This window comes from Patella vulgata, chromosome 7 (assembly GCF_932274485.2).
Source record: "Patella vulgata chromosome 7, xgPatVulg1.2, whole genome shotgun sequence".
NCBI classification, from domain to species: Eukaryota; Metazoa; Mollusca; class Gastropoda; family Patellidae; genus Patella; species Patella vulgata.
In genome coordinates this window covers 45,711,642-45,727,455 of record NC_065885.2, presented here as the reverse complement: position 1 = coordinate 45,727,455, position 15,814 = coordinate 45,711,642, and the positions used below count along the sequence as shown (strand labels likewise).

Sequence of the window (15,814 nt, the reverse complement as noted above, 5' to 3'; positions counted from 1 at the left end):
AAAATTTGCCCGTTTCTTTTGCGACAGTAATACTTAGGTTTCAGAATGTGGATCATGTTTTTTGGTCGGATTAATATTATGTTCTGTTTTAACCCGCTTATTTTGCAGAAACTGCACATTAAGCCACTTGGTTTTTGGGAGTAAGGTCTAGAGATATGACATTTTTATAAACACTAAACTTTATTAGTTTTCCAAAGTACATAGGTTCTGATCAGCTGTATATAAATATTCAAAATATATTTGTCCAGATTATTTCCCTTTGGCCTTGCAGTTTTTAGCCTATAAACTAAATAATAATTATCCGATTGACACAGAATCAACGGCATGCTATACAAGTTGGCACTATCTATAATAATAATTAATACAAAATATTATCTTATCGCAAATTAGCTGATATATATCTGGATAGTCCTTGTAAATATGCAGAGCAAGGCGGGAATCCGTTTTCCCGCAAATGTTATTTAACTTTTTTTATTTTATAATATTTGTATTCTAAACATTTATCTACACGTAGGGTTGATATATAACATCAACCAAATATCCATGAATCATTTTGAATTTCTGCTATTTCTGAGAAATAGGCAGTTTTGTGGGAGTCACTTTTCAAAAGAATAAAATTTTGTTCTATTTTAATGACATTTGCTCGATTTGATACTGCAACTGTTCATTATTGTAACATTCTTGTCATTAGAAATGGCATCATTTTGGCAAAATTGGTACTTTTAGCCCTTATTAAACAAACTTTAATTTCAAATGTACCTGTTTGTTCATAATTAAATTTTAAAACTTTAATTCGACATATCGAAAAGCACTAACCACTGCGAACATATAAATATATCAAAAGATAGTTTGTAACTTTATTCAATTGTCCAAAGTACCTTTTTACGTTGTTTACCCAAACACATCTACAGTGATTTTGAAAAAAAAAAACAAACATATTTTCAACCCTTAAAGCAAACATGTTTTTTTCTAAAGAGTGTTATTCAGTGCCATTTAATAATGATGTTTACTAATTTCGCTTAAGTGATATTGTGTAGATATACGACCAAGCATTGGTCATTTTGTAAGGGTTCCACACGTTAACATGCTATCATAAATGGCAATTTCGCCTAAATAGTTAACACGTGTAACATGCTCATGGGAATATGTTAAGTGACGTCCGCTAAAGGATTACGAGCACCGGTGAAACCCGTCATGACTGCATCGCAGTTAAAGTTTTCCATAATTTTCTGAGCTCTTTCTAAACCCCCTTTTTGCAACATAAATACCGTTATTTTAATATTCCTCACAGTTTACTGCTGGATCTTAGATATTCATAGTATTGTTATTTGACAACAATTCAGATTTATTTCAGATATTCAGCTAGAAAAGACAAAAAAAGCGAATCTTCGAAAAATATAACCCCTTGAATAATTGATTATTGTTATCTACAGTTTATTATTTGAAGATGAAAATTACGCGAGATGTCAAGGAATGAACCAAACTATTATGTAGTTTTTTCGAGAAACAGAATTATTTACTCCTCGCAGTTTTTCATTTGAATAGATCTAATCCCACTTAACACTGCTGTAATGGAAGGAAATTTCTGTTCCAAATTATGATTGGTCAATAGTCCGATTAACAACCAATAGCTAACTGCGTAATAATTTCATTAGGCTTTAAACAGAGCTCCAAATTGGACCAAATATGTTTACATAACGTTATGTCATGACTCAAGAAATTTACGCCCAATTAACCAGTCCAAAATTGCAGAAAAACTTATTGCGTGACAAACGAGGCTGTCAAAACGGATACAATGTAAACAATACTGTTTGGGGACGAATAATACTTTCACGGTTTTTAATACCTTAAATCACTGTCCAAAGTTTCAGGGAAGACCTCAGATTAAACGAAGCGCTGTGATGTTGCTGTACTTGGGATTGATTTGATTGAACGGGAAGAATAGACACACTCCAGCAAAAGCTCAAGTATCAGAAGTCAATCCAGCAATGGCCAGAAAGGGATTTCTCGAGACAATAGCTTCAGGAATATGTGTTCTGCGTTGCATAACCTTGATTGAAGATATGAAATGAAATGATGTAATTGATGTTTAATGGCACGCCAGCATCAACCGGGCGCAATCTTGTTAATAATAAAACACAGATCCTATTTCGTTTCGTTTTTATAGTTACAAAAAAACTGAAACGAAATATAGATCTGTATTTTAATCAGATTGAACCGGGCGATAATATGCCAGACATAATTATTATATAAAAATCGTTTTATTTTTGTTGTAGGCTTCACGAGAAATTAGGTTGCATATACATTTAGTCTAATCATTGCTCCAGCCTAAATTCAACATTAAATTGTCTAAAGGCAAAGTCGTAAGCAAGGGAATAACTTATATTAACTATGCAATCCGCATATTATGGACCAAGTTATTTCCATCACATGCAGTTCAGGATGAAATTTGTACGCAGTTTATATGAATATCAAAACGCTACAGCCCTCAGGACCAATTAAATATTCAACTCAGTTGGACAAACTGCGGTGGTCTTGGATTCCGTAAAAATAAAAGTTATATTCTACTGGGCCGAAACAACTTCCTTGACATCCAAGTAGACCGAAACGACTCGAGCCAAACCAATGCACCCTCCCTCTTCGACTATTCCGGATAACTAGGTCAAACATGGCTGATGTTCAACAGCGGCATGTAAATAAACTATGATTTTTCATGAGAGAGAGGTTATATAGCTTGATCTGAATTTGGTTTCCTCGTGTAAGAAAGTAATGGGATGGCAATTCCAGGTATGTCACTAAGTTTTAGTGGTCTAAATTAAAAATTGAAGAAATGGCAAGCAATTTTCGTGTCGTAGTGTCACCTGGAACAAACAGTAGGTGAATGCCTTGATGGAGTTTGAAGATGAGAATTTTAGGCTTAGGGTTAGCAGAGATAATCAATTTGATTGGTTGATATACATGTAGGGGTGATGATTTTCCGCGGAAAAAACCCCCGGAAATCGCGGAATTCGGCACTCAAAACGGAATTTGAAATCTCACACGGAAAAATATGGAAAGGCCGATTTTTTTGTGATTTTAAAAAAAACCTCAACAAACTTTGTATTTATCCAAGTATTTTATCTTTCTATTCATGAAAAAAATAGAAAATATTGAACGATATTGTGTGGTTTTATTACTATTTTAGTATTTAGTAAAAAAGTAATAGGGCAATTCCACGCTAAAGTATACAATTAGGTGAAAAATTTAATTAGTTGATAAGTGGACAAAAATAGTGTCTTATGCCAGTTATGGTGGGAAATAATCCATATTTTGAAGAAAAATCTCAATTTGGGTGGAAACTCTTCCGATTTTTTTTATTTGGTCTTGTGTCAAGGTTTACGTTGTAAATGTTGAATTTATAATTCTATTGTATTTTCTTACTTTGTGTTTGTTTGATTATTCTGACTCATAATGAATGATTTGGCATTAGTTATCTGACATGGTATATAAACATAATATTTAAACAATGTATATAAAAATAATATATTTTTGTGAAGGTAACCAACAATGAAAAATATCACTATGAGAATGTACGTCCGTTACCAAATATTTACATTTTTTACTCTCTCATTCATATTTTTATATAGAATTATTTAAAACTTCATATCTAAAGCTAGAATAACCCATTCTTACTATAATGACCGTAAAAAGAAACGATTTGCAAAAATTCTCAGAATATCTTGGGTTTTCATAGATGTACGTCCGTTACTTTTCACAGTATTTCATGTTACCAAATATTTCCATTTTATCTCTCTCATTCATATTTATTTATGAAACTGTTCAAAAACTCATATTTAAAGCTAACATCAAACATTCTTGTTACTATGACCGTAAAAAGAAATAATTTGCCAAAATTCTCTGAATTACTTAGGGTTTCATAGATGTATGTACGTCCGTTACCAAAATTTTAGGGTAAAAATGTACGTCCGTTACCAAAATTTTAAGGTCACAATATTTCATTCAAGGAGTAATGTTTTTAGGAAAGTAACTGCTCAATTAAGTCAAATGAGTTAACTATTATTATTATCTATAAGTCCGATTATTTGAAAGTTTACATATCTCATGTAATGGGTTAGCAATTTGCACTCGTACGTCTGTTACCACAATAATTTCTAATTTACTGGGTTACAAGAATCCAAATGTGAGAAGTGATTATGCAGTACACATGTAGTATTAGTGCCCTTTCTTGAAAGGATTAAAACTTTTAAATTCCACAAGACAATTTACAGAGTTTTGAAACTATACTCAGCCAAATTAAAAACTTGACACTGATGAATTTCAACAAATTTTTTTTTCTGGTAAGTCAAATACATTTTAAAGTGTTTCTAACGATAGTAAGTAGTAAGACGCCTTTAATTTCATAAAATTGTAAAGTCACGTGATCCATATAAAGATGAAAAACCTGAAAAACACGTGCAAACACAAATTCGTGAGGTCAATCGATGCAAGTTTGCTTAAACTGAACACGCACACGTAACTTGAACTGGAAAAACAAATTAAAATTGTTATTTTCATCTTTGTTAGAAAATGCCGTGCCTTTCAAATGTAGAACGTCTACGTGCTATAGGTAGGCTCTATGCTGGTCAGTCTGTGGTCACTGTTGCAAGAGCCTTTAATTGTTCACACGAGACAATAATTAATCTTACAATGAGAGTGCTTCAAACTGGAACTATTGCCGACCGCCCAAGGGCGGGTGCGCCACGTGTGACGTCACTCCAGGAAGATCAAGCAATACGATTACGTCATCTTAGAAACAGATTTGTCACTGCAACCTCCACAAGTAGAGAGATGTTTGGTGGAAGGGTAACTGCACAAACTGTTCGAAATCGCTTGCAGGCTGCTGGTCTTCGAGCTCGGAGGCCCTATAATGGACCAATATTGACACCTCTTCATCGCCGTAACCGACTTGTGTGGGCCACAAGACACATAAGATTTACTCAAAGACAGTGGAATTCGGTTGTCTTTAGTGACGAATCTCGATTCACTTTGAGATTTGCCGATGGCAGGGCCCGAGTGTACCGCAAACGAGGCGAACGTTAAGCTCAAGTATGCGTCAGAGAAGTTGACCGATTTGGTGGCGGCAGTGTCATGGTTTGGGGTTCTTTTTGTGCACATGGACGTTCTCCTCTTGTTGTTGTCCAAGGGAACTTAAATGCTGTCCAGTACAGGGATCAGATTTTGCAACCTGTTCTTCTTCCGTTTATGCAGAGACATGGGCCTGGACTTATGTTTCTACAAGACAATGCTCAACCCCATACAGCAATTGCTACCCAGAATTTTTTAAGAAATGCCGGTGTCCTATTGAACACATCTGGGACGAACTGGGTCGACGTGTTCGTCAGCAAGTGAATCCACCACTGACGTTGCAGGACCTTCAACATGCTCTTGCTGAGCAGTGGCGACGTCTTCCTCGGGTAGTGTTTACTAATGTTCTGAGATCCATGAGAAGACGTTGTGTGGCAGTACGAGACGCTAGAGGAGGCCACAACCGTTACTAAACACTTTATTCCGATTTATTCATTTTGGGGGGTACTGTGACATCACAAACGTTATCAATGTCAAGGACTTTCGGCGAGACGTATTCTTGCTTTCTGTTGATGTAAAGGTCGTCTGTGCAAAACATAACACTAAAATAGTTGCTTTAAACCAAATATTAAAAATCTAGTCCCAAAAATCCCGAGTGTCAAGTTTTTAATTTGGCTGAGTATATGTTGATGCAGGCAAATCATGGTGTTCATTTCTGTATGTCCGTTACCTATACTTTGAGGAGCCAATATTTATTTCCAGTGTTCATTAACAAATTAAATTATATGTCAATTGATACTTAAATCATATGTCTTTAATGCTATATAAAACTCAAACAGTTAATTATTCATGGTTAGAAAATATTGGAAGTAATAAAAATATGGCGAGTTCAAAATGTATGTCCGTTACCGTGGAATTGCCCAATAGGCTACATTCATTTCATCATTTTGAAATCATAAATTTACTCGAAATCGAAATGAAAACCTGTCTTTCATTTATCCCTAATGATACAATTACTCTGTAGTTGAATTTAATAATGTAATCTATATCTTATGTCTTTATATAGTCATTTATAAAAGTAAAAATCGTTTCATTTACTTCATTTTTACTGCCGGACTCTTGTGGCTCGTGTTTATCTGCTTTAACCACGTGATATCACAAATATATCGTAGTCTAGTGAATCCAGCCTTTATTCCCGTAGAAACTACAAAGCTTGTCTGGATACATCGCGACTACAACAAGCAGACAAGGGAAATCATAATGGCGTCGTCTGCTAAAAAAATGAAACGCACCCACAGGGTTGTAAGCCTTTCTGGCGTAAATAGGGCGCGGCAATTCCCTGCAGACTTTTATGAAGACGGTGGAATCATGTTTTGCCGTTTTTGTAGTCACAGTGTTGATTTCAGAAGAGTTGATACCATTAAGGACCACATTAATTCCAAAAAGCATCAAGCTACAAAGTCAGCGAGTGGCCGACAAAATGATGTCGTCTCACTAGGAAATAAACAAACCACCATTACTTCTACTATTGATAAACAGCAAACGTCAAAATGTATCCGAGAAAAATTTGTTCTCGATTTTCTTAAAACAATGGTTACAGCTGACATTCCATTGAATAAACTGGAAAGAATAAGGCCATTCATTTCAAAGTATTGCAAACAAGGGGGGGCACTTCCACAACAGTCAACACTTCGCCAAGTATACTTACCACAACTCTTTCCAATCATTATCCATCTTTGGTAGATAAATTTGTTAACAAGCCAATTGCAATAATATTGGACGAAACTACTGATGTACGAGACCACAGTATACTAAACATAATGTTTTCTGTCTATGGTGAAGTCTATTTAGTGGATTGTGTGACAATGGGGGCATGCAATCATAGTACTGTTAGTCAAGCTGTGGTAAAAACTGTTATAGACTATGGAATTGAATATAACAATGTTATGGCTGTGGTTACTGACAGTGTAGCCTACTGTAAAAAAGCTTATAATGATGTATTTTCTGGTTTATCCACAGTCAACACATGTGTCATGTCTTGCATATATTATAAATCTGGTAGGAGAAATCTTTCTACACTGGCCAAGTTTTAATGATGTTCATTTAATGTGCAGTATGATGAAGTCTGCTTTTTCAAGAAACCCCAAAGAAAGCGAAGATTCCTTGAATTTTTAGCTGAGTATTTGCCGCCGGATGGGGTCCATCTTCCCCCTGAACCAGTTAAGACACGCTGGGGAACATGGTTTGCAGCCATAAAATACCACACAGAATACATTCATCTATATGAAGGATTCTTCAAATCAGAGAAGTCTGAAGGTGTAGCAGTCGAAAGTTTAATAGAAATAACAAGGAATAAATACAGATACAAAGATGTTCAATTACAGACGGCTTTTATTGTAGAAAATTGTCATCACATTATGGACCTTATAACTTATTTAGAAGGAACTCATTTTCCTTTAGCAGCATATATGTATAATAAAATGGAAGAGATGCGTGCCTTTCTTCTGTCAGGGACGACTAAATTAGAATTTGGGATTCAAACAGATATTCAGCTCTCAAAATATGTTTTCAAGCCAGAAAAAAGTACACACTACTTATTAATAAAATTTTTCAATCTGCCTTGGACAAGTTTGAAAAGCATATAGATCACCATCCACGGCATCCAGCCATGGACCATTACAAATCAACTTGTTTGTTTAATCCTGTTTATTTGCCAGCCCAACCCAAAACCTTGGATGCCTATACTAATATTCCAGAGTTTTCTATTCACAATCAAGAATTATTAGACGAGTTTAACATTTACACACATCTGAGAATTAACACTGAAGACAAATGTCATGTAAATGATTTCTGGGAATCAAAGAAGGATAGCTTCCCATTATTATTTAAAGTTGCCAAAAAGGCAATTTGGATGCCTTTTGCGTCAGTGGATGTTGAGAGGAGCTTTTCTCGTTACAAGACTCTTCTTACAGATAAGAGGGAAAGACTCACAGAACAAAACACTAAAATGATGACAATGCTAATGCACAATGGTGATGTGGAAGGAAGATTTGAATTTCAAAGTTAACTTTTTGTTCCGTTTGTGACAAATTACCAGTAATGTGTTAAAGTGGAAGAACAACTAGTCATTGAAAATTAAAAATAAGTCATTCACAATTTATAATTTGTTATCATTAGTTTAAAATGGTCAGTTTTGTATTTTTTGAGATGTTTTATTCATTTATTCATGAAATAGCATTTTATCCAGAAAAAAACGGAATCTAGTCAGCTCTGAAACAGAAAATAATGGAATTCAATATATTTAAAACGGAATTTACAATTTTCTGAAACGGAAAATCATCACCCCTATACATGAGACACAATAACTTTAGTTCTAATTAAGTGAGAGTGAGGACACTTGGTGTATAGCTTTATTACATCAATACCTTGACAGGGTTTCAGCCTCGTTCGTTCGCAAATAGCGTAAAAATATGGTATATCAAGGTTGTGGACCCCATAGAGGTCAAAATTTTTATACGCCCACATTTTCATGTGGACGTATTCTGCCGTCGCCCCTGTCCGTATAGAAGTCACAATTTTTATCCAATTTTGTTGAAACTTGAAATAACCCAACCCAAAGATCTCGGTTCCTTTAGATATTCGCGCATATCGGACCATAACTTCCTGAATTATTGCCCCTGATGGTACGAAAAATCGCGTTTTTAGCTTGTGGACCCTATAGAGGTCATAATTTCTATCCGATTTAAAAAAACGTATTATTATATCACCGTTACGCCCTTAGGACGACTGAGTTCGAATTTCGTGAAAATCGGCCCAAAATTGATTGAGAAAATGGCCACCGTTCGTTTTCAAATAGCGTAAAAATATGGTATATCAAGGTTGTGGACCCTACAGGTCATAATTTTTATCCGATTTTGTTGAAACTTGAAATGTAAGTTTATAACCCAAAGATCTCGGTTCCTTTCATAATTCGCCCATATCGGACAGTAACTTCCTGAATGGCCCCTGATTGTACACAAAATCGCATTTTTAGCTTGTGTACCCTATAGAGGTCATAATTTTTATCCGATTTAAAAAAACGTATTGTTATGTCACCGTTATACCCTAAGGACGACTGAGTGCGAATTTCGTGAAAATCGGCCCAAAATTGACAGACAAAATGGCCGCCGTACGTTCTCAAATAAGTGTAAAAATATGGTATATCAAGGTTGTGGACCCTATAGAGGTCACAATTTTTATCCGATTTTGTTGAAACTTGATATGTAGGTTTATAACCCAAAGATCTCAGTTCATTTCGATATTCGCGCATATCAGACCGTAACTTCCTGAATTATGGCCCCTGATTGTACGAAAAATCACGTTTTAGCTTGTGGAACCTATAGAGGTCATAATTTTTATCTGATTTTGTTGAAACTTGAAATGTAAGTTTATAACCCAAAGATCTCGGTTCCTTTCGATATTCACACATAACTGACCGTAACTTCCAGTATTATGGCCCCTGATTGTACGAAAAATCGCGTTTTTAGCTTGTGGACCCTATAGAGGTCATAATTTTTATCCGATTTAAAAAAACATATTATTATATCATCGTTACACCCTAAGGACGGCTGAGTTCGAATTTCGTGAAAATCGGCCTAAAATTGACAGATAAAATAGCCGCCGTTCGGTCTCAAATAGCATAAAAATATGGTATATCAAGGTTGTGGACCCTATAGAAGTGTAGTAGGACAGGGTTCGGATACTGGATGCAGCGGCAGCTAATGTCATGAAACAAACAATAAACAAGATATAATTTGATACTTTTTATTATAAATTAAACAACAATGGATTCTGGAAATGTGACGTACTTTTTATTATAAATTAAACAACAATGGATTCTGGAAATGTGACGTGTGCCTTTAATGTTTCAAATGATTGATTTGCCCGAAATACTAAACAGAAATCATGAACTTTATACGCCAAAGTCTATTTCTCAAACTACGGAATGAATGAACTCGCTGTGGTGAATCGATTCATCGATCCTGTACAGCCCGTTAACCCACTATTAAAAACGAAATCACCGAATTCTTCCACACGAATCAAGTGAAAAGGCCGCAATGCCTATACCTTCGGTGTCTGACAGTAGAACGCAATGTCTAAACTACTAGAACACTATTAAAATGTCATGAAACAAACAATAAACAAGATATAATTTGATACTTTTTATTATAAATTAAACAACAATGGATTATGGAAATGTGACGTGTGCCTTTAATGTTTCAAATGATTGATTTGCCCGAAATACTAAACAGAAATCATGAACTTTATACGCCAAAGTCTATTTCTCAAACTACGGAATGAATGAACTCGCTGTGGTGAATCGATTCATCGATCCTGTACAGCCCGTTAACCCACTATTAAAAACGAAATCACCGAATTCTTCCACACGAATCAAGTGAAAAGGCCGCAATGCCTATACCTTCGGTGTCTGACAGTAGAACGCAATGTCTAAACTACTAGAACACTATTAAAATGTCATGAAACAAACAATAAACAAGATATAATTTGATACTTTTTATTATAAATTAAACAACAATGGATTATGGAAATGTGACGTGTGCCTTTAATGTTTCAAATGATTGATTTGCCCGAAATACTAAACAGAAATCATGAACTTTATACGCCAACGTCTATTTCTCAAACTACGGAATTAATTAACTCACTGTGGTGAATCGATTCATCGATCCTGTACAGCCCGTTAACCCACTATTAAAAACGAAATCACCGAATTCTTCCACACGAATCAAGTGAAAAGGCCGCAATGCCTATACCTTCGGTGTCTGACAGTAGAACGCAATGTCTAAACTACTAGAACACTATTAAAATGTCATGAAACAAACAATAAACAAGATATAATTTGATACTTTTTATTATAAATTAAACAACAATGGATTATGGAAATGTGACGTGTGCCTTTAATGTTTCAAATGATTGATTTGCCCGAAATACTAAACAGAAATCATGAACTTTATACGCCAACGTCTATTTCTCAAACTAAGGAATGAATTAACTCACTGTGGTGAATCGATTCATCGATCCTGTACAGCCCGTTAACCCACTATTAAAAACGAAATCACCGAATTCTTCCACACGAATCAAGTGAAAAGGCCGCAATGCCTATACCTTCAGTGTCTGACAGTAGAACGCAATGTCTAAACTACTAGAACACTATTAAAATCGAAATCCCCGAATTCTTCCTCACGAATCAAGTGAAAAGGCCTCAATGCCTATATCTCCAGTGTCTGACAGTAGAACGCAATGTCTAAACTACTAGAACACCATTAAAATCGAAATCACCGAATTCTTCCTCATGAATCAAGTGAAAAGGCCGCAATGCCTATATCTCCAGTGTCTGGCAGTAGAACGCAATGTCTAAACTACTAGAACACCATTAAAAACGAAATCACCGAATTCTAAACGAATCAAGTGACCAAATTCCAATATGGTTTAGTACGTGGATCGATTCAGCGGTCCCCACAGCAAAGCGAGAAGTAGATACAAATTTACTATTTATCCCCAAATCAGAACTATTATCTAAGAGTAAGAAATGCGCTCAAACAACGTAGCCCAAATATAAAAGAAATGAAAATCAACACAATCTGGTTGATATGAGGCGATTATCGACTCTGACAACCGGTCTGTGTCTTACATATGATAAGGTTACCTTACCTCGGGAGTTACTAACTGAAACTCCCCCGATGAATGATACGCGCCCAGTTTTATAGTCGAAGCATGCACGTGCGCGATAGTTGATTGGCTCGCATACGCCAAGCAAGTAGACAAATTGATGAGTTTGGGCGACTGGTTTGAAATTCTTTATGCACTTCGGGCGACACTACCACAGAGGTTACAATTTTTATCAGATTTTGTTGAAACTTGAAATGTAAGTTTATAACCCAAAGATCTCGGTTCCTTTTGATACTTGGTCATATCGGACAGTAACTTCCTGAATTATGGCCCCTGATTATACGAAAAATCGCGTTTCTAGCTTGTGTACCCAAAAGAGGTCATAATTTTTATCCGATTTAAAAAAACGTATTATTATATCACCGTTACACCCTAAGCACGGCTGAGTTCGAATTTCGTGAAAATCTTCCCAAAACTGACAGACAAAATGGCCACCTTTCGTTCTCAAATAGCGTAAATGGCCACCTTTCGTTCTCAAATAGCGTAAAAATATGGTATATCAAGGTTGTGGACCCTATAGAGGTCACAATTTTTATCCGATTTTGTTGAAACTTGAAGTTTATAACACAAAGATCTCAGTTTATTTCGATATTTGCGCATATCGAATTGTAATTTCCTGAATTATGGCCCTTGATTGTAGGAAAAATTGCGTTTTCTAGCTTGTGGGCCCTATAGAGGTCATAATTTTTATCCAATTTAAAAAAACGTTTTAATGTATCACTGTTACACCCTAAGGACGGCTGAATTCAAATTTTGTGAAAATCGGCCCAAAACTGACTGGCAAAATGGCCGGCCCTCGTTCTCCAATAGCGTAAAAATATGATATATCAAAGTTGTGGACCCTATAAAGGTCACAATTTTTATCCGATTTTGTTGAAACTTGAAATGTAAGTTTATAACCCAAAGATCTCGGGTTTTTTTTTCGATGTTTGCGCATATCGAATTGTAATTTCCTGAATTATGGCCCTTGATTGTAGGAAAAATCACTTTCTTTTTAGCTTGTTCTCTATCCATCTCTCGAAAATGTGGGCGTATCCTGCCTGGCAGCCGCTAGTTGTCATGGATAAGCCAATGTTATTTTTGTTCATTAATCTACCTAAATAAAAGAGATCCTGTCCAATTTAGATTATCTGGTAGATTTTGATTTAAAATGTAAACACCACATGTATTTTATTCTTTGATTATCAGATGAGAATACAATGGAGTTGCATTACAGTATTGAATATGATTCTGGTGTCAAGGAGTTTTCAACTGTAAAAACTAAAACAAATGCAAGCCTTGGTTCAAGCTTAGAAAATATTCTCAAAGGATTGGTGTGCTACAGTATAATAGGACCTGACTCGACAGTAACTTGGCAAACAGTTGCAGGAACATTAAAGGTAAGTAAGTATTCTCTAACGATTATTAAAGTCTGTGTACGACCAAGAAATTGGTAGTTTTGATACACTTTTTTTTTTTACTGCTCAATGAATGTTTCTGAAACTTCTGGTACAGGAAGTTAAGTATCAACATAACTTTGTTGAACCTTGTGAACACTCTAACGCCAAAAGTTATCAGCCGATCTGTATGAAATTTATATGCATCATTTAGATTAGTGAAACCACAAAGCCTATTGAATTTCAGCAATTTACAATAATTACTTCTCGAGTTATGGCCTCGATTGATGAAAGTTATCATCAGATATGTATGAAATTTATATGCATCATTTAAATTTGTGAAACAGAGGTCCAATGAATTTCAGCAATTTCCGTCAATTATTTCTAGAGTTATGGCCCTTGTTTTACTTTGTAAACCATGTAAACATTCGAAAGACAAAGTTATCATCCGATTTGTGTGAAATTTATATCAAATTTCAAAATTTTCTGTATATTACTACCAGAGTTAAGGCCCTTGTTTCAGTTTGTAGAACCTTGTGAACCCTCAAACGACAAAAATTATATTCTGATCTATATGAAATTGTATTGTAAATGCCCCCAATTACCTACAAAAGAATAGATATGCAACAACCCTTGTCGACCGATTTAGCTGCTGTGGGCGTATGTTTCGTTGCCTAGCAACCTATCTTTGCATATATGTTGTTAATACCTTCAATATGATTGGGCGAGGTGTATTATGATGTTTTGATGGTATTCTATGAATGGCAATTATTTCCATAATTGGAACAGTAAGACCGGCACAGTCATGAGCAAGTTTAAGGAATTTCGATTTTAAGTCCTCGTTTCTCGCCTCTTTCACACCATAGATTTTTATACGCGACATTTTCATGTGGACGTATATTCATTGTCGTTGCCCCTGTCAGTCGGGACGTCCGTCCGTCCACAATTGTTTGTGAACACTCTAGAGGTCACAATTTTCATCCGATTTCAATGAAACTTGAAATATAGGTTTATCACCCTAAGATCTTGGTTTCTTTCGATATTGGCATGTATCAGACTGTAACTTTATGGATTATGGCCCCTGATTGTACGAAAAATCATGTTTTTAGCTTGTGAAAACTGTAGAGGTCATAATTTTTATCCGATTTGGTTTAAACTTGAAATGTATGTTTATAACCCACAGATCTCAGTTCCTTTCGATATTCGCGCATATCGGACCTTAACTTCCTCCAAATTATGGCCCCAGATTGTACGAAAAAACGCATTTTTAGCTTGTGGACCCTATAGAGGTCACAATTTTTATCGTTACACCCTAAGGATGGTTGAATTTGTATTTCATAAAAATCGGACTGAAACTGACGGACACAATAGCCGCCCAACGATCGCAACTAGTGTCAGAATATTGTGTATCCGGGTTGTGGACCCTCTCGAGGTCACAATTTTCATCTGATTTTGATGAAACTTGAAATGCATGTTTATAACCCAAATGTATTGGTTCCTGCCGATTTTCGTACATATCGAATCGTACCTTCCTGAATTATGGCCCCTGATTGTACTTAAAAATTCGCGTTTTTAGCTTGTCGGTTTCAATTATTATCCGATTTAAAAAAACGTTTGAATATATCATCGTTACACCCTAAGGATGGTTGAGTTCGAATTTCGTAAAAATCAGACCGACCTGATGGACAAAATGGCCGCCCCTCGATCACAAATAGTGACAAAATATTGTGTATCAGGGTTCTGGACACTCTGGAGGTCACAATTTTCATCTGATTTTGATGAAACTTGAAATGCATGTTTATAACCCAAATATCGTGTTTCATGTCGATTTTCGTACATATCGAATCGTAACTTCCTGAATTATGGCCCCTGATTGTACGTAAAATCGCATTTTTAGCTTGTGGGCCCCTCTAGAGGTCACAATTATTATCCGATTTAAAAAACCGTTTGAATATATCACCGTTACACCCTAAGGATGATTGAGTTTGAATTTCGTAAAAATTGGACCGAAACTGACAGGACAAAATGGTCGCCCCTCGTTCGCAAATAGTGTCAAAATATTGTGTATCAAGGATGAAACTTGAAATGCATGTTTATAACCCAAATATCCCTGTTCCTGTCGATTTTCGTACATATCAAATCGTAACTTCCTTAATTATGGCCCCAGATTGTACGAAAAATCGCGTTTTTAGCTTGTGGGTTCCTCTAGAGGTCACAATTATTATCCGATTAAAAAAAACCGTTCGAATATATCACCATTACACCATAATTTTGTCTGAGTTTGAATTTCATGAAAATCGGACCAAAACTGCCAGACAAAATAGCTGCCCTTCGTACCGGTATGCAAATAGTGTAAACATCTGGTATATCAAAGTTGTGGACCCTCTAGTGGCCACAATTTTGATCCGATTTGATGATAATTGAAATGCATGTTTATAACCCAAACATCTTGGTTCCTTTCAATATTCGTGCATATTGGATCGTAACTTCCTGAATTATGGCCTCTGATTGTACAGAATATCGCGTTTTTAGCTTGTGGTCCCTCTAGAGGTCACAATTATTATCCGATTTAAAAAAACATTTGAATATATCACCGTTACACCATAATGTTTGTTGAGTTTGAATTTTCGTGAAAATTTGGCCAAAAC

At 35.6% G+C, this 15,814-nt stretch overlaps 1 protein-coding gene across 4 annotated transcripts in view; it reads left to right on the top strand.

The window, feature by feature from the left end:
- Window positions 1–15,814, top strand: part of LOC126828356 (uncharacterized) — a 204,133-nt gene that overhangs the window by 28,889 nt on the left and 159,430 nt on the right. For all 4 annotated transcript variants that reach the window (XM_050558097.2, XM_050558093.1, XM_050558092.1 and 1 more), the window contains exon 4: window positions 12,979–13,169. In XM_050558097.2, the coding sequence (XP_050414054.1) occupies window positions 12,979–13,169 (191 nt within the window). The remainder of the gene's footprint in view (window positions 1–12,978; window positions 13,170–15,814) is intronic.